The sequence below is a fragment of the Palaemon carinicauda genome, chromosome 30, assembly GCF_036898095.1.
Source record: "Palaemon carinicauda isolate YSFRI2023 chromosome 30, ASM3689809v2, whole genome shotgun sequence".
Classification (NCBI taxonomy): Eukaryota; Metazoa; Arthropoda; class Malacostraca; order Decapoda; family Palaemonidae; genus Palaemon; species Palaemon carinicauda.
The window spans coordinates 91,570,312-91,598,007 of record NC_090754.1 but is presented as its reverse complement, the minus strand read 5'-3'; the positions used below and the strand labels follow the sequence as shown (position 1 = coordinate 91,598,007).

The window sequence follows — 27,696 nt, the reverse complement described above, 5'->3', positions numbered from 1 at the left end:
AAAGTTGCCAGAAGTTTTTATAATTTTAGATTTTTACCAGTTTCTATTTCAAGAATTCAATATATTAAGGTTGTGAATTAAAGAAAATATAATATTCAGCATATACGTTTTAAATTATATTGATTATATTGAGCGCATCTTGCACAAAAATACCTTTGCATAATTGTTAAAGGTATCTCAAATAGTTATTTTTACTGTCAGTAGGGGTCCTTACTATAGCAGTGCCCATGAATTTCTTGGGATTACAACCCTAATAGAATATATAAATATTGAAAAATCATTGAATAGAATAGACAGCCAATATCTTAAGAATTCGGTTTTAATGTTACAATAAGCAGTCAGGTGATTTCTTTTGTAGTATTTCAATACTTTAGTTTGGTTTCCCTGTTAGAAAATCGTCTGCCAACAGAAAATCTAGATTTTATTATGTTTTGGGTTAAATATAGTTCTTTCCAGTGTTGAACATCCATTATTGGTTCATTTTATTCAATTTGAAAAGAATATATTGTCTTTAAAACGACGCTTTAATGTTATATAAGCTTATAAAGAAAGTCTTTGTTATGTCTCTTGCTTTGTGTTCATATGTAAAAATTAACACATAAAAACACACGATCTTTAGATAGTATTTTGTTCAATCAAATTTTCATTCCATTGCATCTTTAAGGTTAATTTACTGTGTATATTATATTTTCATTCTAGGCCACGTGGCAGTTATGGAAACTGGTCTGCCACTTATTTTACCAAACAAGAAAACAAAATACCTTTGAAGTATCTGATTTTGAAGAAAAATATGGCATCAAAATGTATAAGGACTACATTTAAATTTCATTCATCTACTGATTTTTATGGAATATATATTTAATACGAAATTATTCGAGTCATTAAACAATAGACTCATTCATGACTAATCTAGAAAAGGCAGAAGTTGCTAACAGTTTTTAAAATTTTAGATTTTTACCAGTTTCTGTCTTAAGAATTTAATATATTAGGGTTGGGAATGAAAGTAGACACAATTTCTATGATATACGTTGTAAATTTCATTCATCATATTGAGCAGGTCTTGCACATAATACCTTTGCATAATTAACTAAGTAGAGATTTATTTTTTAGCATAATTAGTTATGTTTGGTCTCAGTAGGTGTCCATACCATCGCTGTGTCCATGAATTTCTTAAATTAAAAGCCTTAAATAGAAAATAAACATCTATGAATAATTAAATACAATAAACAGCTCGTATTTCAAAATATTCAAAATTAACGTTGCATAAAACAATTGGATGAACTCTCCCTATTGGAAAATCGCTTGCCAGCACAAATCTAGATTTATTTAATGTTTTAGGTTAAACATATCACTTTCTAGTGTTGAATATTCATTATTTATTCATTATAATTACTTATAAGATAATGAATTCCATTTATAGGACCAGGAAAGCAGTCCTTAAAGTAAAGAATAAGGAAACGCTTCTCAGTCAAGTTTCTTGTTAGCATTCATAATTAAGTTATGAAATATAATTCCACGTTTATTGTACTGTTCATGGTGTTTAAAAAAACATATTTCTATTTTAAAGAGCTTTATTTTATCATTTACGGGAGCAAATTGTAGGTAAGAAAATATTTCATAATTTTTCCCGAGATTGTCACCAAGTCAGTGTTGCCAGACATGCCTATTTATCCCTAGATTTGGGAATTTTTGGGTATCTGATGGGGATATACCAATTTGCTTGCACTTATATGAAATTTAAAGAGTAATTTCTATAATATTAAAGCCTACAGGATCGGAAGAAAATATATTTGTGGAAATTAGGGATTTTTGCGTTTTTTTTGGGGGGGGGGGAGGGGTTCTTTGGACTAACCCATCTGGCAACACTGACTCTCGAAGTCACGAGGTTCCAACATGGCGACGGTTTGTTTGTCTTCTTGTTTTCCCTGCTAACCTTCAAAGAGCAATCAAATGTGAGTTATTTCTCTGTTTTTAATTATATCATATACATAACATGCCTTCTGCTAAATGATTTTTCTTTATGCAAGTGATTATTACAGAAACTGTGACCGTGTCAAAACTTTTCTGAAACCACAAAGTTTCATGTATGTAAAATTCTTTTATTTGACGGAAATTGCTTCAGATTTTGTGGCAAGGTGAGTTATAGGTATAAAGAAAGTGCCACTCCGAAATTGACCTGTTCATTATGGTTTCATTGTAGTGTATTACAGGGCAATGTAATCTAGGAAATCAACTACTTTTTCTTATAGAAAAAAATGGTAATTTTTTATTGTATTACAGGGTGAGATTTCGAACAGAAAATATATGTTTTCCTAAAATAACACTCGTTCCCGTCGCAAATGAATAGTTTCTTTCATGAAAAGTATTTTTCTTGTAGTTTTAACTTGTTCTGAAATCTACCACCTTCCGTATCCCAGTAGTAATGTGGTCCCCATTCGGTCCCTTGGTGTTAATCGGTGTTGACAGCGAAAATGAATATTAGATGAAGAAAGTATCAGAAATCAACGAAACTACAAGAAAACTTAACCTAATTGTATTTCGTGTTACTCTTAAAATATTTTATTTTTCTTTGTTTCCTTTCCTCGCTGGGCTGTTTTCCCTGTTGGGTCCCCCTGGGCTAGTAGCGTCCTGCTTTTCCAACTGGGGTTGTGGCTTGGCAAGTAATATTTGTTTTGACGTTGTTACTGCTTTTAGAATGATTTATTGTTAATTTGTTCTCATTTATTTATTTCTTTATTTCCTTTCCTCACTGGGCTATTTTTCCCTATTGGAGCCCTTGGGTTCATAGCATCTTGCTTTTCCAACTAGGGTTGTATCGTGGCTAGTAATAATAATAATGTGAACCAACCCCTACTCAGTCACTGCATCCGAGGTAGCTCTATTGAGGACCGTTTTCTATACACCAATTCAGAATGGTCTTTGCTTCGCTTGCATAATAACATTTTAATGCTCATTTGTTCCGGGCAGCGTATTGAGGTCCACTATTTAAGGCATTCAGGGTGTATGTATGATGACTCATGCCCCATTACTCCTTTATTTTCAACCCCCTAATGTTAAGAATAGTTTTTTTTTATTATTATTATTAAAAGATCTGTTTTAATGTTACTTTTCTCTATATTTCAATTGTTCATAACTTTTTGTATAGCTTAGTTATTTCTGTAGATCCTTTCCTTACTGGGCTATTTTTCCCTGTTGGAGTCCTTGGGCTTATGGCAGGGTTTTCTTAATATTGTGTACACTTATCAAGGGCTCCTTACCCACATCTCCCTTTAAAAGAAAGTCATATTGGATCTTTTTCATAAGTTATTCTATTTCGGTTGTATAGTGTCTTGTTGACGTTCGTGTAATAAGCGATCAAATGCACCTGTAATTTTTTCACATTTAAGATAGCAAAGTTTTCACAAAGCCTTCAAATATATTTTTTCTAAATGAAAGTATGTTCGGAACCTCAATTTGGGTACCTTGCAAAATAGACGTTACGATGTGGTCCTACCGTGATTTAACTGAGGCCAAGTATTCCTCTTTAAAACGTATAGGTACACTAGGTTGAGAAATTTCACAACCTTGGAGACGCCTGTTATCTTGACAAAACCTTAGGTTGAATAATTTCACAGATGCCGATATATGTTTCAATATAAATAATTAGATAACATGGCAGCTGGCTATGATTAACAAATTTAAATTTGAGTAAGTGTTAACCCTTTTACCCCCAAAGGACGTACTGGTATGTTTCACAAAAGCCATCCCTTTACCCCCATTGACGTAACGGTACGTCCTTGCAAAAAAATGCTCTCAATTTTTTTTTTTTTTTCATATTTTTAATAATATTTTGAGAAAATTCCAGTATTTTCCAAGAGAATGAGACCAACCTGACCTCTCTATGACAAAAATTAAGGCTGTTAGAGTAATCTAAAAAAAATATACTGCAAAATGTGCTGGGGAAAAAATAACCCCCTGGGGGTTAAGGGTTGGAAATTTCCAAATAGCCTGGGGGTAAAAGGGTTAAGGTTGGATAGAATAGAAACCAAGGGTTTCCTGTTATAGAGATTAGACGTCAAGTTTCGTCGATAATGAAAAGGGTAATTTTAAGTAGGTGAATTACTTTTTCAAGTGAAATTGGGTTTCCAGGAAAAATATGATAGAAAGAAATTGTCAAGCATTAACAATGATTTAAGGGGTCAATGAAAGTACTTGAGTATTGTGGGCTACATACTAAGTTGAATTGTCTATGAATGGTGCACAGGCTATGTATGCCAAAGTAATGTAAACTGATGGCTTTAAATTTTGAAAGTGTTTAGTCCTTCTGTCCTAGCTACGTACACTGTTATAAATTTGCCGTAACAAAAAAAGTGAAAATCCTGGAATAAATTTTGCTAGGCATTTACTGTTTTAAAAACATATATTGACATAAAGTGGTGAGATTACAGTGTGAGTGAAGAAAGTTCTGGGTGATAGGAGGATAGATGTGAGAGAGGCAAGAGAGCGTGCTAGAAATATGAGTGAATGGCGAGCGATTGTGACGCAGTTCTGGTAGGCCGTGCTGCTTCCTCCGGTGCTTGGATGACCGCGGAGGTAGCAGCAGTAGGGGATTTAGCGTTATGAAGCTTCATCTGTGGATGATAACGTGGGAGGGTGGACTGTGGCACCCTAGCAGTACCAGGTGAACTCAGTTGAGTCCCTTGTCAGGCTGGGAGGAATGTAGAGAGGAGAGGTCCCCTTATTTGTTTCATTTCTTTGATGTCGGCTACCCCCCAAAATTGGGGGAATTGCCTTGTTACAGTATATGTATGTATTACAGTCACCAATCCATAAAAGATAATAAAAAAAAAGTAAGGTAACAATCCGGTCAACTGTATTTTACTGAAATACGGCTGAGAACGGTATGTATTTTTCTTAGAATTTCTGATTAAAATTATGGTTTTTTTTTTTTCAATTGTAGTTTTAAACACTGTAACCATGTAAAATTTAAAACAACTTATCAAATTTGTAATCGATATGTAAAGATAGCTTTTCATAGTATCTAATAACACTACCTGAATCTGTATCCTTCTTTGTAAGCTATTTCAGGAATAGGTTTAATAAGGGTGTCATGCTAATTTTATAACTATTTCAAAGTGGCATAACTGTTTGTTTGACATTGCAAGAATTAAGATTAAACCATTAGGCTCATTACATGTTTTATTGAACCATTTAATGCCTACATTTTCAAAGTTTCTTACACGTTTAAGTTAACCTTGTGTAACAAATTAATTTAGTCTTAGTCTTAGTCTGTTTTTCATCATTTTAACCATCAGTTGCTTCTTTATAAAGGTATCTGGTGTCAGTTCCTGTAACATCCGGGGAGGTGCACACCAGAATGTTAGGGCAAGCCCAACGCACTGTGGTGCCCAGTCCAAGTAAATGGATTAAACTCTTGGTCCCTGCCTGGTATCAATCTGCCGCCATGTGAATGCTAGGCCAACGAGTTACCGCAGTACTAGCCAGGAGGTAAGTTATTGATGTAGCTCTTGAGAAACTTATCACTTTCATTGAATAATTTTCTTGTAGTTTCCATTGGTAATTACTAATATGCAACTATGGATTAGCCAAAATTAGTCTGGTTGAATTATTTGTACCTTATAACTTGTCATGATGCTGTTACAGTCGCATACTGTAGGTTACAGTATTGGAGCCATTGTTAAATTCTGTTGGTTGATTTTGCTCCCATTGTTTCATGATACAGTAATGTATAGCCTTGTATCCAAATGCTACAGTATTACTACAGCACATAAATTAAGTACTAGTTAGTTTCCTTTGGCTATAAAGTTATGTTGTTACTGGTGTATATGGGAAATGTTCCAGAAAATGTTATGGCTATCAAGCCTGGATTGAGTCCTACTATATCAAGGTTGAGTTACTTGTGAGAAGTGCAATTCTGTACTACACAGCATAGTTAAATGATTATGGAAAGATATACACAAATGTGTGCCCAAATTATATTCTTGTGATATTTGTCTGTCAGTGAAGTTGAAAGGTGGTTATGTTTTTGCCCTTGTGTGTTGGTGAACATCTTCCTGGCCACAATTTTAAATGAAGAATAATAAAACTTGCAGGGATTGTTATGTAAAAAGCTGAAAATGATTCAGTTTTGGATGGTCAGGGTCACAGTCAAGGAAAATGTCCAATTCATGTAATCAACCATAACTTTGGACATCGTTGTCACAGACTTCAAACTTGATTTATAAGTGTATGAAAATCCACGCCAATTAATACATGTCAAGGTCAAGGTTGCTAAATAAGCTGCCATGGCGGAGGTCGGCGCCCTTATTGAGTGTCCCGCTTGTTAGTCATTGCGATAAGTTGTTTTCAATGTCAGTTTGCTACTTTCTTGACTTTTCTTAAAGCAACTGCAGTGTTCCTCCTCATTTTTGCCTGGCTGTTGACTGACCTTAGACCAGAATGGCCGGCTGTATGGCCCAAATTCTCTAAAAGCTAATGCTGTGCTTTTGCATGAGTTTCATACCTTAGGGTAAAGTGCAAATGATCAACAGTAGGAAAGGTTTATTTGTTATCGAAAATATTTCCAGTGAATTACAGACTTAATTTAAATCAAGATATTTACAACCTGGTACCTCAGAAGGAATTAGGTTTTCCTATACTTGGGGCTTGAATATGGCCATTTAACTAATGCTCCTGTTGCGTCAAACATTAACAATTGAACATATTTTATGTGGATGTATGAAAAAGTGGTGTCATATATTGATCTTAAATCACTTAATCTTTTTTTATTATATTATTATTACTTGCTATGCTACAACCCTAGTTGGAAAAGCAGAATGCTATAAGCTCCAACAGTGAAAATAGCCCAGAGAGGAAAGAAAACCAGGAAAAATAAAATATCTTAAGAACACTAACATTAAAATAAATATTTCCTTTATATACTATAAAAACTTTAACAAAACAAGAGGAAGAGAAACGAGATAGAAAAGTGTGCCCGAGTGTACCTTCAAGCAAGAGAACTCTAACCCAAGACTGTGGAAGACCATGGTACAGAGGCTATGGAAGTGGGTAACCTATAGTCAATTTGTTTTAATGAGGTGCATTTGCACCGACTCGCAGAAGTGCCCTTTTAGCTTGGAAAAGTTTCCTGAGCGCTGATTGGTTAGAATTATCTTGTCCAACCAATCAGCAATCGGGAAACATTTCCGAGCTAAAATAGCACCGCTGCGAGTTGGTGCAAATTTGTCTCGCTAAAAATAATTGATTATAGATGTCAGATTTTTTATTTGTGATGAACACAGAATTGGTTGAATTGAGTATTGAATTTAATATGAAATAAATGCAATGTATAGAGCAATATAAGTTTAATCCTTCTAAAAGAGGAAATTAATAGATTTTTATTGTATCATATTTCTTTGATTTCTGAATAAGACAAAAAAAAAAAAATTATTTTTTAATGCAAATTGTCTGTGAAGTGTATAGAGTCCAATAGATTTAAAAGGTATTATGAGGACTTGACTGAGAATTGTCCCAAGGCATTCACCGAGGTCACCTTTGGTAACAGACCCATAATTTTAACAGCAGTTTCAGCTCCGACCTCAGTGAAGGGTAACAGAAAGGTCATGATCGACAACTAGGTTGAGTAAAAGGGACAAACTGGTTTCTCAATCCTAATACCTGATATGTTGGCCTAGTATCATAACAAGATAGAACTTCTGTATTTGTTATTAATATACTGAAGGTCCTTAACTTAATGAACAAACATTCAGAGATAGACAATTTCCAACTGAAATCATAAATTTTAGATGGTGTCAAAAGTTCATCAGGAAATACAGTAATAGAAAAAATATTTCTTTACTTTTGCAGCTGAAAATTGTAGACATGTGAGTTGAGTGAATCCTACATTTGGTCAAAATTTAATGTATTTTGAATTATCATCAGCTTTCTGGAACCTGTTACATTTGTAAATTGAGGACATTCTCTACTATTTTACAGGACCAAGATTGAAAGATAGTATAGGATAAGGTTATTTTTTATACAACTGTGTTCAACTATATTAATACTGCAATTTAAAACTAATGATTTTATATGAAATTTGCAGATGGAATATTTCAACATAACTATGAGGGTTGATTTTTTACTGAGCTTTTTTATCCAATAACTCAATGATGACCACAATTAGAGGCCCATATATATACTGGGGTTCATACCAGCATTAGCAAGATGATGATGTCATGCCAAAATACAGGTGGAGAAGAATTGCCCGAGTAATTGACCACAATTAGAGGCCCATATATATACTGGGGTTCATACCAGCATTAGCAAGAAGTAGATGTCATGCCAAAATACAGGTGGAGAAGAATTGCCCGAGTAAGTAATAAAGAAATTCCCTGTAGTCTTATCCTGGGGATCCTTTCTCTCGTACCAGATTCCAGAGATAAACTAGGAAGGCTTTTCCAACAGGGCCTCTTGTTTAGCTAGTAATAATAATAATGTGTTAGATGTTGGAAATAGTTAAGTCTATGTGTGGGTTTTGGAACAGGGCAACTTGTTCTGGATGTTTGGAAATATGCAGATCAGTATAATTTCTACAAGGTACAGTTGCTAATACTTCCCAAAACCGTGAGGGGTTTGGAACAATTGCACAAGAGAGACCTTTTTGCTTTCATATTTGGGTAGACTTTACTGAACCTCGACATCGCCATTACTGCCTGCTTTTAGTGTGGGATTCAGAAATGGACTTTTTGAAGTAATGTAAACACAAATTTTCCATTAAGAAATTGTATCGGTACTTTCCGAAGTTCACGAGCATCACCCACCCTCCTCTCAGTGCTGTGTTGGAAAAGTTCCTTTAGCTATAGACAGATTTTCAGGTTGGAATAAGTAATGAGAACAAGGGTAGTCATGCATTCACCCAAGTAACCTCCTGATAGGGCAGCAGCTATGCATGGCTGGGAGCTGTAAACATGTCAGCATATAACAAGAGCATCAGCCATAGAAAATTTTATATAAAGTTTGGAATTTGGAACTTTCACTTCAATAGGGGGAACAGCACTGAACTTCGTTCAAATACAGTATCTTTTAACCAAGATATTGTTTCTTTGGAAGCAAACAAAATACCGACTCCTTGTTGAACCTTCCCGTGATTAGATACCAGTTTGCTAGAAAAAAGGGGGGGGGGCAAAGAAAGCACAATAACTTAAGAGTAATACCCCACTTTAGCTCAGTTTGAAGTGTATCTTTCAACTTTGTTGCTTGTCCTCAAGTGTTGAATATGAAATAAAATTCACATTACTTCTGTTCCTACATTGTAAATGAATGATGATTACTGTACTTCACATGGAAGCTAACAGTATTAATGTAGGTTTGTTCCATAACTGGAATACAAACCACGCTATTTAATAGTGGTATTACTTTCGGCATAGCTGAAATGACGAGCCGTTAATTTTTAACGAGGGTTAACTACCCACACCGCTAGTTAGCGGGGGTTAGGGAGGGTAGCTTACTACCTCTCCCCCTCATACACCTGTGATTGAGCTCACTTTGCTTTCGGCTCGGATGTTGAACGGTCGTTGCCGCTCTTCATCCTCGCTGAATTTGGCGGCCATTAACCCCATTTTGTTTTCTCACTTTCTCTTTCAGCGTGTGTGAAGTTGACTTCTGCGACCATGCGCACCTGCCCTGGACTCTCCGGCCGCCCTTGTGGAACATGTATGTCGGTGGTTGAGACTGATCCTCACGCCCTTTGTCCTTCCTGCAGAGGTTAACGGTGGGATAGTGTTAACAAGTGCAGGGAGTGGTCTTCCTCCCAGTGGGAGAGGTTTGCGCGACGGCAGAAGAAGAAGTTCAAGCGGGATGTTTCTCCTTCGAAGGAAGAAAAACCCAAGGCCTCTTCTTCCGTCGCCCAACCCTCCTCCGAAGCTCCTACACGTTCGGTCTCTTACGAGAGACTGTCGAGTAGTAGTGTAGACCAAGTTATTATTGACCAACCCCGGGTCTCGAGAGGTGATGTTGCTTCCCCTAGCGAAGCAGCCCCACCTCTCTCCCATGGTGAGGCCTTGTCACTAACTTCCCTTTTTCAGATGGGTTCGCCCTCTAAGGAAGCCCTGCTGCAGTTCATCTGCATGGGTGCTTCTGTTAAGCAATTATCGTCGCCGTCAGAGGTAGATCCCCCGACCTTTGTCTACGTTGTTGTGTCGAAGGTGTCTCATGCGGTGTCATCATCTCCTCTGCCACTCCAAACTCCACAGCTGTAGCTGCCGACTTGGTTTCCCTCGTTCCTGACCATCCTACGAGGGGGAAACTAATGTCGGTCTCTCCTGCAAGTGTTTCTTCCCCTTGGGGGAGTTCACTGATAGAGACTCCCCTTCGGAGTACTGCTGATGGTCAGCTTGCTGATCCAACAGCCCCCGGAGGGTGCATCCGTTGAAATGCTCGCCTTCCTCTTCGCCTTAGAAGTCTCCCTTCGAGGCACCTATTTGGTTCAACGTCATCACTGCAGTCCCCCGAAGAGGAGCCTCGGTCAGACCTGCATACATCATCCATCACTGCACCTGCAACCAATCTTGTGACTTCGGTCCTGGACCTCTCTGCAGATAGTTTGCGATCTCCTTCAGTGGATGGTCGTCCTTACAAAGGACACGTCGACCATCCATCCTCCAGACCTGCCGACCTTCCATCACCATTCCTGTCGCCTGTAGAGCCCACTGTAGTTCCACCTAAGTGCGCAGCTGCGCGCCATCACACTCGTCCTGCGCACCACACGCCCAGACCTTCAGCGCCCACCAGCAGATCATCACTCTCCAGTGCTTCGGCGGGCCCATCAACCTGCTCGCCTTCACAGACGGCAGCAGCCTCACACGCTTACGGGCTAACATTCACCGACACGTCGGCGCTCTCCTGCACGCTACATGCCAACGCGCCCACGATCACCTTTGCGCACATGCCCAGGGTCACCCACACGCCAGCACACCACAGCTCACTTGCGCTCTCCTGCGCATACGCGCCTACAATCTCCTGCGAGCCAACGCTCGCCCACGCGCCAACGCTCTCCTACGCGCTAGCGGCCTCCCCCGCGCCAACATGTGCGCCCTTCATCGCTCACTCGCCAACCAGCGCGGCAAATACCTGCGCCCCATCACTCTCCAGTGCACAAGTCTGTAGGTGAGACACATTGCCGCCCTCACCTACGCGTCAAATTTCATCAGCGCGCCACCATGTGCCCACATGCCAACTCTGCACGCCACCATGTGCCCACATGCCAACTCTGCACGCCACCATGTGCCCACATGCCAACTCTGCACGCCACCATGTGCCCGCGCGCCAACGCTCTCCTACAGATGTGCGCCAACACACTCCTGCGCACCCACGCATGCTCCAAGCTTCTCCCACTCTCGCCCCAACTTTCTCCTGCGCGCGAACACGCGCACCAACAGGCACGAGCACGGATGCGTCATCCGGCAAGGTCGCCATCACCTCATTCCCCTCCCGCAAACGCATTCCAACGTGCACTGCGGGAGAAGGGAAGCACTTTCAAGCAGAGGGGTTCAGGATTTCTAAACTGCTGTCTAAGGCAGACACACCTATTAGAGTGATTCCTCGTAGGGAACCTTCGGTCCCTATCCCTTCAGAGGATGAGTCTGACAGTGCATCCGTCAGCCAGCAGCCCTGGTTCAGTGCCTTAGTCAGAGCCGTAACACAGGCTTTCAAGCTTGTCCTGTCTGATCGCTCATCAGAGCGACACTTATAGCTCTAGACCTAAGGCACGGAACCATGGCTTCCTCTACCCCTTTGAAGAGGAAAAGAGGAGTTTCTGACGTGGTCACTTCCCCGAGGGCGAAGCTGACGCCATGCAGACCATCGAGACAAGTTCCTCCTGTTTCTCCTGTCGGACGAAGACCTCCCGTCACCAAGGGAACCGCGCATGGAGAGAGACTCCTCCATCGCACCAATGGAGGAAACCTCTCTTCATGCCAAGAGTTCCCTGCAATCTGAGATCAGGAGGGACATGCCACACAGATCATCGATGTTGGAGTCTTGCCTCCTTCCTCGGAAGGAATCCAAAGACTTCAAAACACTGCCAAAGTCCTCCACTAGGGCTAGGATGGAGACAGCCAGCCACTCAGGGAATGTCCACTATTCACCCCAAGAAGAGCCTTTGGGAATAGAAGACATTGCTGCAAGTTCTACAGCAGGAGACCAGCAAGAGTCAGAGCATGCATTCTGACAGGTTCTGACTCTAATGAGGGTTCTCAATGGGTTTTCCGACCCAGAGATACTCCCTCGACAGGGCAAAGACACGGTCTGAGACTGCATCTTTGGTACTCAGAAACCCTCAAAGACCAGTGCAGCCCTGCCCTGTTCTCAAGGGGTGAAGTGTACCAGGGATAAGATCTCCCTACAGCTCTCTGAGTTTTCCTCCTCCAACCGTGCCGGTACCACGAACAAGCTCCTCCCACCTCCTCGCGTACAGCAGAGGAGGTACTTCGAGATCCTGGAGGAACCCAGTTCAGCTCTTCCTCTTCACCACACTCTGGAAGAGCTAACCAGGAGAATCCCTCTTGAGAGGCTCCAACCGGGAGGTCTCTTTCTCGACAACCCAGGTGGTCACAAAGTATGCTATGCAAGCTACTTCGGGGCTGGACATCTGGTTAGGGACCTTAGGTATCCTGATACGATCCAAGGATTTTTCCAAGGAACATACTAGGAAAGCTATGGAAACCTTCCTTCTCTCAGGCACTCGCACGATCAAGTTTCTTGCCCACCAAGTCTTGAACTTGTGGGCAAACGCCATCTTGAAACGTCGAGATACAGTGTCTGAGAGGTTCCACCAGAATGTCCCTATCGTTGAGATAAACAGGCTCAGACATTCCTCCCTAGAGGGGTCCCATCTGTTTGAGCTTGAGGATGTGGAACTTGCTGCTGAGAGGTGGAGGAAGTCTCATCAAGACTCCCTCCTCCATGAGGCTTTAACACCCCAACAGTCCCGTCCAACCAAGACCGTAACGACGACGAAAACAGCAGGGAAGACTGTGATGTCTAAGCCTTTTCTTGTCAAGGACAGGAAAGGCAAAAAGTCCTCCAGGGGAAGAAAGAATCCTAGAGGGAGCAGCCGAGGCCACAAACGCTAGGATAGGCATTCCCGCTGCATTTTCACCACGGAGGGTGATGCTTACAAAGTTGCTCAGACAGGTGAAAGCAACTCGGGGGCGATTCCTGGACAATCTCCTTGATCCGTCTAGGTCTGCGTCCTGTTCATACCATCTCTACCTCCCCTACCTCCCCTGACCAGGAATCCAGTGCCATGGGATCGCCAAGGGGGCAAGCCCTTCGAGCAGAAGTCCAGACTCTGTTGAAGAAGGGCGTTCTCCAAGAGGTCCTCGATGGATCCCCAGGCTTCTTCAGTCGACTCTTTCTTGTGAGAAAGGCCTCTGGAACTTGGAGACCAGTCATCGACCTGTCAGCCCTGAACAAGTTTGTCACACAAACTCCGTTCAGCATGGAGACGGCAAACACGGTCAGACTAGGAGTAAGACCGCAAGACTTGATGTGTACGCTGGACTTAAGATTCAGCCTAGACAACAGAAAGTACCAGTTCAAGGTGCTGTGCTTTGGTCTTTTCACAGCACCACAAGTTTTCACCAGAGTGTTTACCCTAGTATCATCTTGGGCACACAGGATTGACATCCGTCTCCTCCGTTATCTGGACGACTGGCTGATCCTAGCAGACTCGGTGTCGACCCTTCTTCAACACCGAGACAAACTTCTGAGACTTTGCCAGTATCTGGGGATCATGGTAAATCTCGAAAAGTGTTCTCTACTCAGAGACTGGTATACTTAGGCATGATCATAGACACCAATCTCAACAAAGCCTTCCCATCAGGCGACAGGATAACAAGGCTTAGAAAGGTCACAAGACCTTTTCTCAGACGAGAAGAACTTCCGGCCCATTCGTGGTTACGTCTCCTTGGTCACATTTCATCGTTGGCCCGTCTAGTTCCCAATGGTCGCCTCAGGATGAGATCCCTCCAGTGGCGACTCAAGTCACGGTGGAATCAATCCCACGACTCCTCGGACATCCAGATCCCCATGGGACCTGCGGAACTGACAGACCTCTAGTGACAGACGAGAATCTACGAAAAGGGGTGGACCTTCCTGTCCTCCTCCTCCCCCCCCCACAGATTTGATGCTGTTCTGGGACGCTTCTAAAAAAAGGGGTAAGGGCCCCACGTGCTGCACCACATGACCTCAGGCCTCTGGTCAGAGTCAGAAAAGTACCTCCACATAAATGTCCTAGAGATGAAGGCCATCTTTTTTGGCCCTTCAACAGTTCCAACAGTTTCTGGCAAGCCACTCATTGGTGGTGATGAGCGACAACACCAGTAGTGGCTTACATCAACAAGTAAGGAGGTACTTTTTCGCAGCAACTCTCCCATCTAGCAGTAGAGATACTGAGATGGGGCAAAATCCACTCGATACCACTATCGTGCTTCATTCCAGGCAAAAGGAATGTGCTCGCCGACAACCTGAGCTGAGCATCTCATATAGTGAGTACCGAGTGGTCTTTGGATCATATAGTAGCCAACAAAGTCCTGACTTTTTCTCCGACTGGATCTTTTCGCAACGGCTCTGAACTTCAGGCTCCCGCTGTACTGTTCCCCAGTCCCAGACCCCAGGCTCTCTAGCAAGATGCTTACCAACAACGGTCGGACAACATCGACGTTTACGCCTTTTTCCCGTTCTGTCTGAAGAGGAGGGTACTCAACAAGAGCAGAACATTGGTCAATCTTTCAATGACTCATAGCTCAGCTATGGCATCACGCAGAATGGTTCCCGGACCTTCTGCAACTCCTAATGGAGCCACCAAGAGAAATCCCTTCACGACACAATCTACTCAAACAACCACACACCAACATCTTCCACAAATCCGTAGCGCGACTTCATGCCTGGAGACTATCCAGCATCTTCTCTCTGAGAGAGGATTTTCGCAACAAGTTGCGATTTGGATGTCTGGCCATCTGCGGAAATCATCAGCAGCAGTCTTCCAGGCAAAGTGGAAAGTCTTCTGTAGTTGGTGTGGAACGGGTATCTCTCCACTCGATGCCACTATTCCAGCAATAGGGAAGTTCCTTGTGTATTTGCGTGAAGAAATGCGCCTATCAGTCTCGGCAGTGAAAGGCTATCGCTCAGCCGTAAGCCTCGCCTTCAGACTGAAGGGAATTGACATTTCTTCATCGCTAAAACTTTCTCTACTCATACGGAGTTAAGAACTTACCTGCCCTCAGTCAGAAGTGAGACCTCCCCCATGGAACGTGGTTCGAGTTCTCGGGTCTCTTAAGAGACCTCCTTATGAACTATTACGCCAGGCAACAGATCGCCAACTGACTTGAAAGACGGTGTTCCTGCTAGCTTTGGCCTCGGCCAAGCGAGTCGGTGAACTTCACAGTCTCTCATACGACATCGCCCATTCAAGGGATGGGGAGAGGTAACGTCCAGCTTCGTCCCTGAGTTTATTGCTAAGACTCGGAACCTGGGAGTAGCGGATCCTCGATTCGACTCCCTCCGGATTTCTAGTCACCATACCGTAACAGATGACCCAGACCATCTCTTACTATGCCCCGTAAAGAGCTTGAGGCTGTACCTCAAGAGAAATGCCGCAGCCCGTCCTCATGTGCCAGCACTACTCGTCGGCACAGGAAGGACTAAGAGGAGGGTCACCAAGAACACCATCTCAGCATGGATTCGCAGGGTCATTGACCTTGCACTGAATCCAGACCCTCCTCTGTCACATCCCCCCAGAGCATATGATGTCAGCGGCATTGCTACGTCCCTGGCCTTCATAAGAAATTATTCAGTGACGCAGATTCTTCAAGCTGGGGTGTGGAAACGTCATAACACGTTCACATCCCACTACATGCAAGACGTGACCCACAGGAGAGACTATATGTTTTCTATCGGTCCTGTGGTGGCTGCACAAGAGTTGGTTTAAAACCTCAAGCTCCTTATTGGACAAGTAGCAGAAGGTTGAGGGTATTGTTACCAAGTTTTAGTCTGCATGAATAAAAAAGGTTTGACTGGCCCTTATTCTTTTATCAACATCCTCTCTCTTGGTGAAAGCAGCATCCTGGGTTCTCTGCATAGCTGACCTCAAACCACTGCAGGTAAACCATGCTCCCTTGTGTACCTAATATTAAGATTAATACCAACGTACCCTGACGAGGTGGTATTGGGAAAGTCCTAATGCACAGTTATCCATTTAAGAACTTCGGTACAACTTTCTAGGACAAGTCACACTTCTTCATACCTTCACACACAGCTTGCGTAGGCCGCAGACCTTGCGTAGCAAGGTTTTAGCGAGGTGCAGGGGCTCCTTATTTCTTGAGTGCTAACACACAGATAAGGAGCCCCCGGGCAAAGCCAAAAAGCCAGACTGGCACGGACGTCCACCCTTCCTAATGGGTGAGTCATCCCTATTAAATAGCGTGGTTTGTATTCCAGTTACGGAACAAATGACATTCGTAGATTATTTGTATTTTTCCTAACTATACAAACCTTAGCTATTTAACCAAACTTAACCCGCCAGCCCTATCCTTATTGAAGTCCTACCTGCAAGCAAAGTGAGCTCAATCACAGATGTGTGAGGGGGGAGCGGTAGCAAGCTACCCTCCCTACCCCCGCTAACTAGCGGTGTGGGTAGTTAACCCTCGTTAAAAATTAATGGCTCGTCATTTCAGCTACGCTGAAAGTAATACCCCTATTAAATAGCCAAGGTTTGTATAGTTAGGAAAAATACAAATTATCTACAAATTTGTCATTTTAATTTGCTCCTGCCGTACCACAGGATGTTGGCAGCACTCCCGGACATGTAATTTTGTAGTTTAACATGTTAAGAATTAGCCCAAAGATATCGAGGTCTAAGTCAGTAACTGGCCAGTGGAAGTGTCAGGCTACAACATCAATGAAGGGTTAACAGAAATGTCATTATTGTATAGTGTGTGTGTTATAAAGTATACATACAATGCCTGTTTTTGTGGCCCCATATCATAAGATGGGACTTCTTGTACATTATATTCTTAATACTGTAGACTATTTAAAAGGCTAAGATAGGAAGTATAGGCGAGTGGTATTTATTTATAAGAATGCATTTATCTGTATTACTAATACTGTACAATTTAAAACTAAAATAATTTAAATCTTTCAGATGGATGCCTGCAGAACATGGAGGAGGACGATGATGATAAGTCCGTGCCTACTGGACGACGGTGATGTTTTTTTTTTTTTTCGGGTAGGCCAGGCCCAGCAACTACCAAGATCATATTGATGGATACTAAAGATACGTCTTGCAAGATAAAGTCTGCCACCAATACCTGTCTGCAGTGGCCAGTGTCATGATAACGCCAAACCTGAGGCCTTTGTCCTGCAGTGGATTAGAAACAGCTGCATCTTTTGTTGTGTATTACAAAGTTGTTCCGTACTGGAATACAAACCTACGCTATCTATTTAGGGGTATTACTTTCTGCGAAGCTGAAATGACGACCCATTAAAAGCGAGGGTTAACTACCCACACTGGTAGTTAGCGGGGTTAGCTTGTTAACGCTCCCATTCACACACTGGTGATTTAGCTCACTTTTAGCTCGGATGGAGACCGGTTGTATCTGCTCTTCCTCCTAGCCTATTTTGGACTGCCATTAACTTTTGTCTTTTGACTTTTTCCTATCTCATATATATATACACACACACACACACACACATATATATATATATATATATATATATATATATATATATATATATATATATATATATATATTTATATATATATCAAAACATTCTTAATGTTTATGTATTTATATATGTAGAAATGTTGTAAGTTTCCTTTCCAGTGTTTGTGCTGTGCGTGTGATACGTAACGACAGGTTCTCAAGACACTGGCGCAAGGCAGGGGAACCTTTCCTTCCAACCTCTCCCCCCTTGTCCATCGGTCTTCCCCATCGGCAGACAACCTACCGTTGACTCGGCCACCACCGCAGGGAAATCGTCATCGTTTGGACCCTCCTCGTTCAACTGTTGTATTCGCCTTTCCCTCTTCCTACGGGAAACTTATAGATTACTGAGCGAAGGGAGTGTGACCTCTCAGAGATTGACTTCGTTCTTTCTCTTCTCAAGGGCGTTCACCTTTCATGGGCCTCCAATGGTGTACTTAGGAGGGAAGCACCTTTCCCGTTGTCAGGTTAGGTTGCGTTTCCGATTGTTTTCTTAATTATTTTAGTGAAATTATAATTGCTTGTATTGGTAGGAGAACCAGAATTTAATCACTCCCTATGGTGAGCATTGAAATTGTCAACAGAGACAAAAGAGGTCTTTCTATCATCTTGTATCTAAGCCATAACGGTAAGAAGACAATTGAAGATAAAACCATCCATATTCAAAGCAGCACTTATGAGGAGCTGGGTACTCTCTCTTAATATACACCGCCATTCCCCTGGCCCTAGGAAAGGCATCCCTTTTCAAAATTATGGGCTTCCTTAAACCAGTTATAAGAAGCTCAGATGAGTGCATCATATTAGGAACCAAAGTTTTTGAGCACTAAAGAATATTTTACTGTCTGGATGCAGCTATAAGGTCTTGAAAATTTGCGTGAAGACCACGAGTATTGCAATACAGCAGATGACATTGACGAAATTCAAGACATACTAGTCCCGGATTTCGCTTAATGTCTCCAGACACCATAAGAATTAATGGTAATAAAAAAAGAGTAATAAAAAAAGATACTCATACTTAAAAACTAAATTAACAAGAATGATAACGAAAACAATATGTATAGAATTATAAATAAAGAAATTAATCAAACCCATAGAATATAAAAAAAGTATCAGAAAAACTGGTCAACATAGAGGAGCCGATACACCATGCAAGGCTAAATACCATCCAGGATAGCCACTTCAACTAACGGGAAGATAGTAAGGATGGTCTTGAAAAGAAAAAGAAACTGATGAGTAAAAGACAACCTCTTGGTAAACCACCAGGCATCCATGGCCCTTCTATTAAGCCTGCTCATCACACCATTAAAAAAAAAGGTAGAATAGTGTGTTCGAGTGTACCCTCAAACAAGAGAACTGTAACCAAAGAGTAAGACCATGGTACAAAGGCTATGGCACTACTCAAGACTAGAGAACAATGGTTTGATTTTGGAGTGTTCTTCTAGAAGAGCTGCTTACCATTGCTAGTCTCTCTTCTACCCTTACCAAGATGAAAGTAGCCACTGAACAATTACAGTACAGTAATTAACCCCTTGAGCAAAGAAGAATTTTGGTAATCTCAGTGTTGTCAGGTGTATGAGGAAAGACATGATTGTGTAAAGAATAAGCTAGACAGTTCAATTTTTGTGTAGGCAAAAAAAGAAATGAGCTGGAACCAAAGAGAGGGATCCAATGTATTACTGTCTCGCCAGTCTAAGGATCCAATAGCTCTCTTAGTAGTCATATCTCAACGGGTGGTCGGACCGCATCAGCTGCGTCCAAACCCCAAAGCTTCCTAAACTATGCATTCCTTTTCACTTGCCTTATCCTTCCTTAACTACAAGAGTAGGGAAGTCAAATAGGATAATTACGGAAACTAACGCTTGTCAGAATTCTGGTTGGAACATTGTTCAGCCAGATAAAGCCTTCCGCCCCACCATCTCGGTGTGGGATGATGTCATCATGGGCGCCAACTTTTCTGTGCATGAAAGACTTTCTTCAGGTGCAAGACAAGCGTACAACTAATCCCAGGGTATTCCCCACAAGGTCAGATCATGTGCTGGATTTAGGCATGAGAACTTTTCTCTAACACATCAAAGTTGAGATATCCTCCCTAAAAGGTCTAGGTGGTGGCCCAAACTGTGACCCCCGTGGATATGAATGATTATCTGCTCAGGGGATTCCCCTTCACGGAATCCTGAACTCGAGTACGGACTAAACCTCTCTTCAGGCAAACTAGAGTGAGTAACCCTGTTTAACATGCAGCTCTCGGCCTCTGAGAATTCTTGAAGCCAACAGGTCCCAGGGTTACTACCTCTGGCCCCGTTTGAGCGGAAATTTATTTGCACCATCTGAGGTCTTTCAGAGACCATTACTGTTCCAAGTGAACTTTACTAGCCTAGTTCCATCTGCCTAGATAAAGGACGTAACTACATTCTCCTCCGTTTCTTTAAGCACTGAAATAGTGAACTTGGAATTAGCAGCAATGTTTGCGATCCATACCTGATCATGGCTCAACCATTGGTCTAGAGCAACACTGTATCCTGCTATGCGACTACGGAAAATCAAAAGAATCGTTATGTCTTATGTCAATTAGAAGATTTGTCATGAGCAGGCTCAAAACCCCAAGAAGTCCTTTCACTTCAGGCCGTCCCTCTATGGGGGAACTGTCTTAAAAAGGTGTGATGTAATCTTGGCCAGAGGCTTGGAACAGCTGCCTCCTGGAGAGTTAAAGTCTGATTTGGTAAATTCCCCCTTTCTGCTCTCCCAGGCAGAGGTACTCGGCAATAGTAAAGATAGCAAGATGGGAACAAACTACCTTGGTAGGAAGAGATACAACAACTGGTATGCCACCCTCTCAGCTCCCACAGAGAGAATTGTGTAAGATATAGTCATATCCAATAGTTCAAACTACTCAGACCACTGGAAGGTAAAGGCAGCAGGTTCAATGGCTCCTACTAGTAATATGTGTGTTCCCGGGCTTACCACAGGTAGGGAGTGGACGTTAAAGTGTGGGACGAGATAGTAAAATTGGTCGAGGACCAGTCTCTGAAGCTTGATATAGCATGTTCAGGATATAGGTCTCCCCATTTTCTTTCCTTCCCTACCATGGTTAGACTAGATACGTCTCCACTAACTGTGTTGAGGAGGACATCTCTGGCCTCCGGTGTTAGACATCCACTTCCTCAAGAGTATTCCAACACCATCTGCAGGCAAGGGAAGAACCTGGTTCAAGTTTCCATTTCATTCAGCCTCACAGTAGGAGGTAGGATTTCGTTTGGATATATCCCATCCCACTTCTTTTTTATTTAGTAGTTGGGGTAACAAAAAGAGAAAAGTTGGTTTCAGGCTGTTGGTTACCCAAAGCTTTGGTGAGGTACCTGATGCAAGCCCTTTCCAAGGCTACCTGAAGGAAAATCTCTTAAGATACTACCTTCTGAGAAGAAGACTACTGTATCAAATGTATACCCTTGACTAGACTCGAGATCATGATAGGAAAATTAGGTTATGGATGTATGGGCCCTTTAATTCTCTAGAATATGGAATGGAGCCAGCCCCATGTGGTGACGATCAGATGTCTGACCATAAATCGGAAATTTTCCTGTTTTCATAAAGAGAAAGCATCCCCAAAACCAGATTTTAGATGACGGAACCTTATTTCTCCGGGAAAATATTTACCCATCCTGAGAAGCTATGTCTCGGCTATATACGAGAGTATCCTCGATGAGGGTCTTGTTTAGCCTCGGAAGACTATGAGTACACAGAACCCCCCCCCCCCCCCCCTCTGTCAGAGGAACCTTGGCTTCCCATATCCTTGGGGGACCATGTTGTATCAAGAATAAAAGCTCAACTGTGAAGTCGTAAGTTGACCTCCTGTCTGTCCCGTCCATCTGTTAAACAGGACTTCGGTACTCCCTTCCGAGGCTAGATAGCTTCTCCTCCCTTCCGAGGCTAGATAGCTTCTCCTCCCTTCCGAGGCTAGATAGCTTCTCCGGAAAAGCTAAGAAGTCACTTATGGATAAGGACTTTTGGAGCCGTAAGATACGCATTTACTCCTGTCAGGAAGCCTGGCATAGATGTTTATGGAGAGGCCTAAACCAGTTATTCCCCCTGCGGAGTTGGGTCATCACCGAGTAGGAGCAGTCATAACTATCTACGAGTATGACCAGTTGAGTTATGTCCTCCATACCTCCTAATTAAGCTTGCCCTTGAATGTTTTTCTGTCTTGAATCTTTTAATTTTGCCAGATTTCTTTTCAGCCAATGTTCTCAACCAATACTTTGGTAAAGGCTGATGTCCTCCACCCCCCTTGACTCAGGAATATAAGACCAGGAGATCCAATGGAGTCAGATGGACACCACAACTTGTTAGATATAAGAAACCGTCATCAGGTTTGAAACTTCTCAAGACGACAACCGGACCAATAAAAGGAATCACTCTTAGACTAGTTGCAGTGTTTGCTTGACGTGTCACATATGAAACTAACGGTAGTTTTCCCTGGAAATAGTCAGCAACGAAGACTGTTCAGGTCAAATAGAACCCTTACTAGGGATTCTAAAATGGGGAGCCTTCTAAGATTACTCCTTGATTAAGGACTGTTGGCAATTTTGAAACAGATCCCATCTCAATCTTGGAAGTTCAGATCTAGTTCTAGAACGAGGCGGGTCCTTGTTTGAGGTAATTAGAACTCTCCTCCCCCGGACGAACTAACGACATGTTATCAGTGGATCTGCCTCCTTTCCTGTTACTGGTTCTATGATCAATTCCAAACTCTGTTGGGAAAAGATCTCAGGTTACCTCTTTCACAATAGCATCTCTCAAAGAGGTTCCCAATCCCACAAACAACTTATTTTTCTGTCCCATAGAGCAGTGTTAGTTTTTCTGATAGAACAAATAGCCGAGACATATCACTCCCTCTTTGTTCACGAGCTCTGGCCACTCCAGAAGAAATTGGTCAGTGACACGGTCTCTCAATAAGTAATAAAGACTTTCAGAAGAATCTATGCATGCTTAGGGAAAGTGTCTCTAGGGACCCCCCCTAAGCACACAATTTATATGGGATTGCCGTAACCTTAGTGTTACGCAAAACTACTTAGTAATACTCGACCCACAAACCATTTTGTTCGAGTTTTGACCGGTCCAAAGAATGTGTTCAGAAACACCGTCTCTGATTAAGGGAAACTATCGTAAGAGTTCATACATCCTCGGGAAGCGTCACTAGGGCTAAGAACACAATACGTGTAGGCTTGCCACAACCCCAGCGTTCTGCAAAACCACTTGGTAGTACATTCTCCTCAAGCTGGTGAATGGAAGGGAAAACCCATCTTCGGACAATTACCTTAAAGGTGGCACATTCAAGCCTTTGGACACCCTCAGTGATAGGCAATAGGATGGGAGCACAACAAATTACCTAACTGTCAGTTCTCATGGGACATGTGCTGGTTCTAGCCTCAAGCCTAATTGTTCTCGACATTATTTGCTAAAGAATTTCAAGGCAGGTGATGATCTTGATTGGACTTAAAGCCTGCTTTGGGTTTTCACCTCACTCCCTCAGTATTTAATGATATACTAAAATATGGTTCTTTTAATATGTATCACTTGATGTTCATACCACTTCACCCCTGGCAAAGATTCCCATTTTGGATTTGAACGAGCAGCCTTGCCTCATTGTGAGCCGGATACTCTGTTCTCTGACAGTACTCTTTGATTGCTTACTGTTACTTACAGTAATTGTATCAGGGAAGGGTAGAACACTCAACTTCATGGATACTTCACTCCTGAGGAGAATTGGAAGTTTGGCCTTGCCTTTTAACAAGCCGGCTACACTGCCCTCTAACGATTTGCGTCGATCTTTTGTTATTACTCATGGTAATTAGGTTTTCCAGAGAGGAAGGGTTATACCTCTTAACTTTATGGAGACCTTCCTCCTAAGGAAAACTCCATATAAATGACTCAAAAGTTTTTATCTGCATAGGAGTAAACTACAAATTTTAAACAATTCGTATTTTTCGTAGCTATACAAACCTGAGTCGTTTACCAAGGGTCCTGCCTCAACTGCCCTGTAAGTCTTTGACCAGGTGAGTCTTATGAAGAGACATTGTGACCAAGGGTCCTCTTGCCTCCTTGCACATCCGCTGTGTTTACCCAGGAATGAAGCATGATGCAATCAACCAAAGTTTTGATTGGCAAGTCATAGAAAGCATCATTAGTAGTTACCCCTTTTAAATAACTCTGGGTTGTATAGCTAGGAAAGATGAAATTATATAAAATTTCCAGTTTTTAGAGGTTAGAACATTACATTAATATCTAATAAGAAAAGGGGGGTGCAAAACTGTATCTCTTATTCTAAGAGTTATCCTCCTGCCTCTTATTGTGACCAGCTATCACTTAAATGACTTGGATTTAGTTCTTTCGTTTTAGCCATATTGTGAATGAGTATTTTTCAAGTGGAAAGTTGGGGTAAAATGCCACTTATTTCAGAAATAATGTTATATTGCAAAGGGCTAACTGGTGAGGGACCTATGGTCGTGGTTCTATCACGCCTCAGTAACTATACCGACACTCATTGAGTGAGCGAGCTGGGTTAATTCCTGGCAATCCTTTTTTCTCTGGTATATTTAGCAATATTTATGCCTTAGAAATGGTGCTATAAGGAGCATTTCACTGGGCGACACAGGTTCCTTGCCTAGAAATAGATTTTTCCTTCGTCAAAATCCCTTTATTTCTTCAGTCATTATACAAATCTTTTTCACCAGAACGTAACATGACCGATTTCCTTCCCTATCGTCTGCTTACGAGTTGGTCTCTTGCCATGAATGGGAAGATATTCCAGAGAAGGAAGAGTTTCAAATGAATGTCTCAATAGGAACCAGTCCCGTCAGGAGCTGGGCCTAGATCCAGATCCTTCATCATTTATAATTATCAGATTCTAAGTAAACATTTGGATCCAGATGAAGCATTAGGTTTTATGAGGATATGCATTTTATCTGTTATAGTGTTGGCTATGGAGAACCTCTCCATGCTCAGGTGACTGGGAGGTGGTTTCTCTCTGAGCCACCCAAGTGCACGTTATATGTTAGGAGTACCACTCTCTAATCACAATATACACCATGATGGTCTTAGTAAAGCAGTTTTCAGATGAAGAAAATTCTGAGGTTGGTCGGGTCATCATGTCTACCTACCCACTCTTGGCAGGGGAAGGTCTATGTGCATATGGAAACGCTAACTCCTACCTATTGAACTAGAGGAGCTGTCATAACACAGGGCACATCTAGTGAATGACCAAGTCATTTAACATCAGCATTTACGGCATCTAGAGCAGTGGTTCTTAACCTTTTTCATCACATGACCCCCCGGGACTAATCAGAGTATTATTATGACCCCCTATAATAGATTTGGAAATAATGAACCTTGTCAAAGGGTCAAGTAAACAAAATTACAGGAAGACCATGGTTTACTCCTATACAATTTTATTGGAAACGCCACAGAACAAAAACCTTGAAGAATTCCACTTACATAGCCTCTACAAATGCCATAAAATTATCAATTCCAAAGAACTATTTAACACCATACAAAACCTAGCACCTACTTCTCATTCATTCAGTGTGATGGTTGAAATTGTTTTGCAGCCTAAAGTCTATCAAAGCGAGGTCCAGTGTTCGGTAGGCAACACCTCATGTCAGTATCGATGACAAGCCTATTGGGTGCCTTTGTTTTCAGTGCAACCATTGCTGAGAATTCAACCTCGCACCAGTAGGTTGACAGGGACTGAATCAACATGGTTAATGCACGCATCGAGAGAATAGGACAGTAGTCCTTCACTTTTGCCCAAAATGTTGGGAGCTCTTGTTCGGCAAAATCGACTTTAAGCTGAGAATCCTCACGAATTTGATAAAATTCTACCTTAGCAGCAACATCTGTATCACTGATGGCACTATCCTTTACTGATAAGGGTCTATAGATCCACGCATCAGTACAGCGGTCGTTTAGTCCTGGAAAGTAACTTTCGATGGCGCCATTTACTGCCAAATGATGAGTGGAAATCTCCTCACGGAAACTACAATCAGCATCTGGCATGGAACCCAGGAGAGTCGTCATCTCCGTGAAGAAAGTGATGTCACCGTCTTGAATTCTTTTCTGGTGAAGTTGAATCTTAGACTTGAACGCTGCCACTTTGTCCCGAGCTGTGTGCATCATTGTAACGTTTCCTTGGATTGAAGTATTCAGAGAATTTACTTCCAAGAAGAAATCTGCCAAGTAGGCAACCTTTGTTACTAAAACCATCATCCTGCATCTTTTCATGAATAAGATTCTCCTTTGCCATATGACCACGTTCCAACAGCATTGTTATTTCTTCGCGAAGTTGTAGCACGCGATTTAAAACTTTGCCGCGTGAGAGCCAACGTACCTCTGTATGAAATAGTAGAACAGAAAATTCAGCACCCATTTCTTCACATAGCAATTTAAAAATCTTTGAAGTTGTTGCACTTCCTCGTATATGGTTCACAATTTTTACAACGTCAGTAAGCACTTCTTGAAGTCCAGGTGGGAGATTCTTCATTGCCAAAGCATACCGATGAAGCAAACAGTGAGTGAAAGAGACATGTGGAGCGGCATTCTTCACGAAGGCTTTGAAGCCCGATTTGCCACAGGCCATAGAAGGAGCTCCATCTGTACACACTCCAACAAGTGCGTCCCAACCTAGTTCGTGCTTAAGGAGAAAGGCTTCAAGGATTTTGAAAAGATCTTTTCCACGAGTGGTTGTGGCCAGTGGTTCAGAGAACAGGTACTCCTCTTTCATAACTTCCACGTCAAGGTAACGAACATTAACAAAAAGTTGGGAACATGAAGCAACATCCGTTGACTCGTCCAGTTGCAATGAATAGACTGGGCTACTCCTCACAGCAGTCACTACTTGTAGCATAATATCGTCACTCATGTCCGAGATCCGACTCCTGACTGTATCATTCGAAAGGGAAATAGCCCTCATCTTGTTTGCCTGATGTTCTCCAAGAATTACCTTCGTTGCTTCCAGAATGCAAGGGTTAATCAAGTCTTCGCCAATATTATGAGGTTTCTTGGTCTTTGCAATTTGTAGAGCAATTCTGTTTGAAACCTCCAACGCTGCTTTATTCTGACGAGCAAAGTGACCAGCGGAATCGATGCGACTGGCCTTCAGGGCAGCTTCGTTTTGCTTGAAATAGTCCAAGTTTTTGTCCCCCAAATGGCTGTGACAGGACTCAAAATGGATCTTCAGCTTGTTTGGCTTCATACTTTCGTGACTCAAAACTTTGCTGCAGATGACACATTGCGGCTTAACCACTGAGTTCTGAATAATGCTTGTGAAACCCATCTTGAGAAAGGCTTGATTGTACGTACGTTTCTTGGCAGACATAGTGCAAAAAGGAAACGACAGAGTACCTGGAAAAAAAAGAAAAACTCGTATCAAATCTCGCAGGCAGAAAAGGTAAAAGATGGAAAAGGTAATGCAACGTGAAAATAGTATGAAAGAAAAAAAAAAAATGTTAGGCGCCCATAACAAAGGAAGTTGGAGAAATAAGTAATGACGTTTCACATGGCCACTTGACTTCCCGTAACTGGTAACCATGACCATATTACAATTCATATCACAAACCTGTCAAGCTTATGTTAATTTCTATATACTAATTGCTATAGCGAAATTATTTCTTAACAATTGTATACTAATTTCTCCTAAAATAAAAAAAAATGCCTAGCGTGCAATGTAAACATTAATCAGTATCTCACTTGATCTCGCAAGAACACTCACCCAATCATAACAACAGCCTCCCCCTCCCCCCCCCCCTTACTCTCAACGATTCAAATTAAATAGTAAATAATTTACGTACTTCCTCATTGTTTTGCAGTATTTTTTATATATGATTATATGAGAATAGGTATTTTCATGTGATTGATAGCCAAACATAAATAAATTAACACGTTTTCGTGAATCCTAGAAATT

General features: G+C 41.9%; 2 protein-coding genes and 1 long non-coding RNA gene across 3 annotated transcripts; 1 reads left to right on the top strand and 2 right to left on the bottom strand.

Moving 5' to 3' along the window:
* The first annotated feature begins 1,877 nt into the window (after nucleotides 1-1,877).
* LOC137623865 (uncharacterized) lies at nucleotides 1,878-17,656 on the top strand. Its single transcript, XR_011040658.1, has 4 exons — nucleotides 1,878-1,952; nucleotides 5,311-5,487; nucleotides 8,081-8,349; nucleotides 17,180-17,656. It is a non-coding gene; the product is annotated as an uncharacterized lncRNA (long non-coding RNA).
* Nucleotides 17,657-25,346: 7,690 nt separating this feature from the next.
* LOC137623645 (protein FAM200A-like) lies at nucleotides 25,347-25,814 on the bottom strand. Its single transcript, XM_068354477.1, has one exon. The coding sequence runs from the start codon at nucleotides 25,812-25,814 to the stop codon at nucleotides 25,347-25,349; it is 468 nt and encodes a 155-aa protein (XP_068210578.1).
* Nucleotides 25,815-25,869: 55 nt separating this feature from the next.
* Nucleotides 25,870-27,111, bottom strand: LOC137623644 (protein FAM200C-like). The gene has a single exon (XM_068354475.1). It carries the CDS (start codon nucleotides 27,109-27,111, stop codon nucleotides 25,870-25,872), a length of 1,242 nt encoding a protein of 413 aa, XP_068210576.1.
* Between the last annotated feature and the right edge of the window lie 585 nt (nucleotides 27,112-27,696).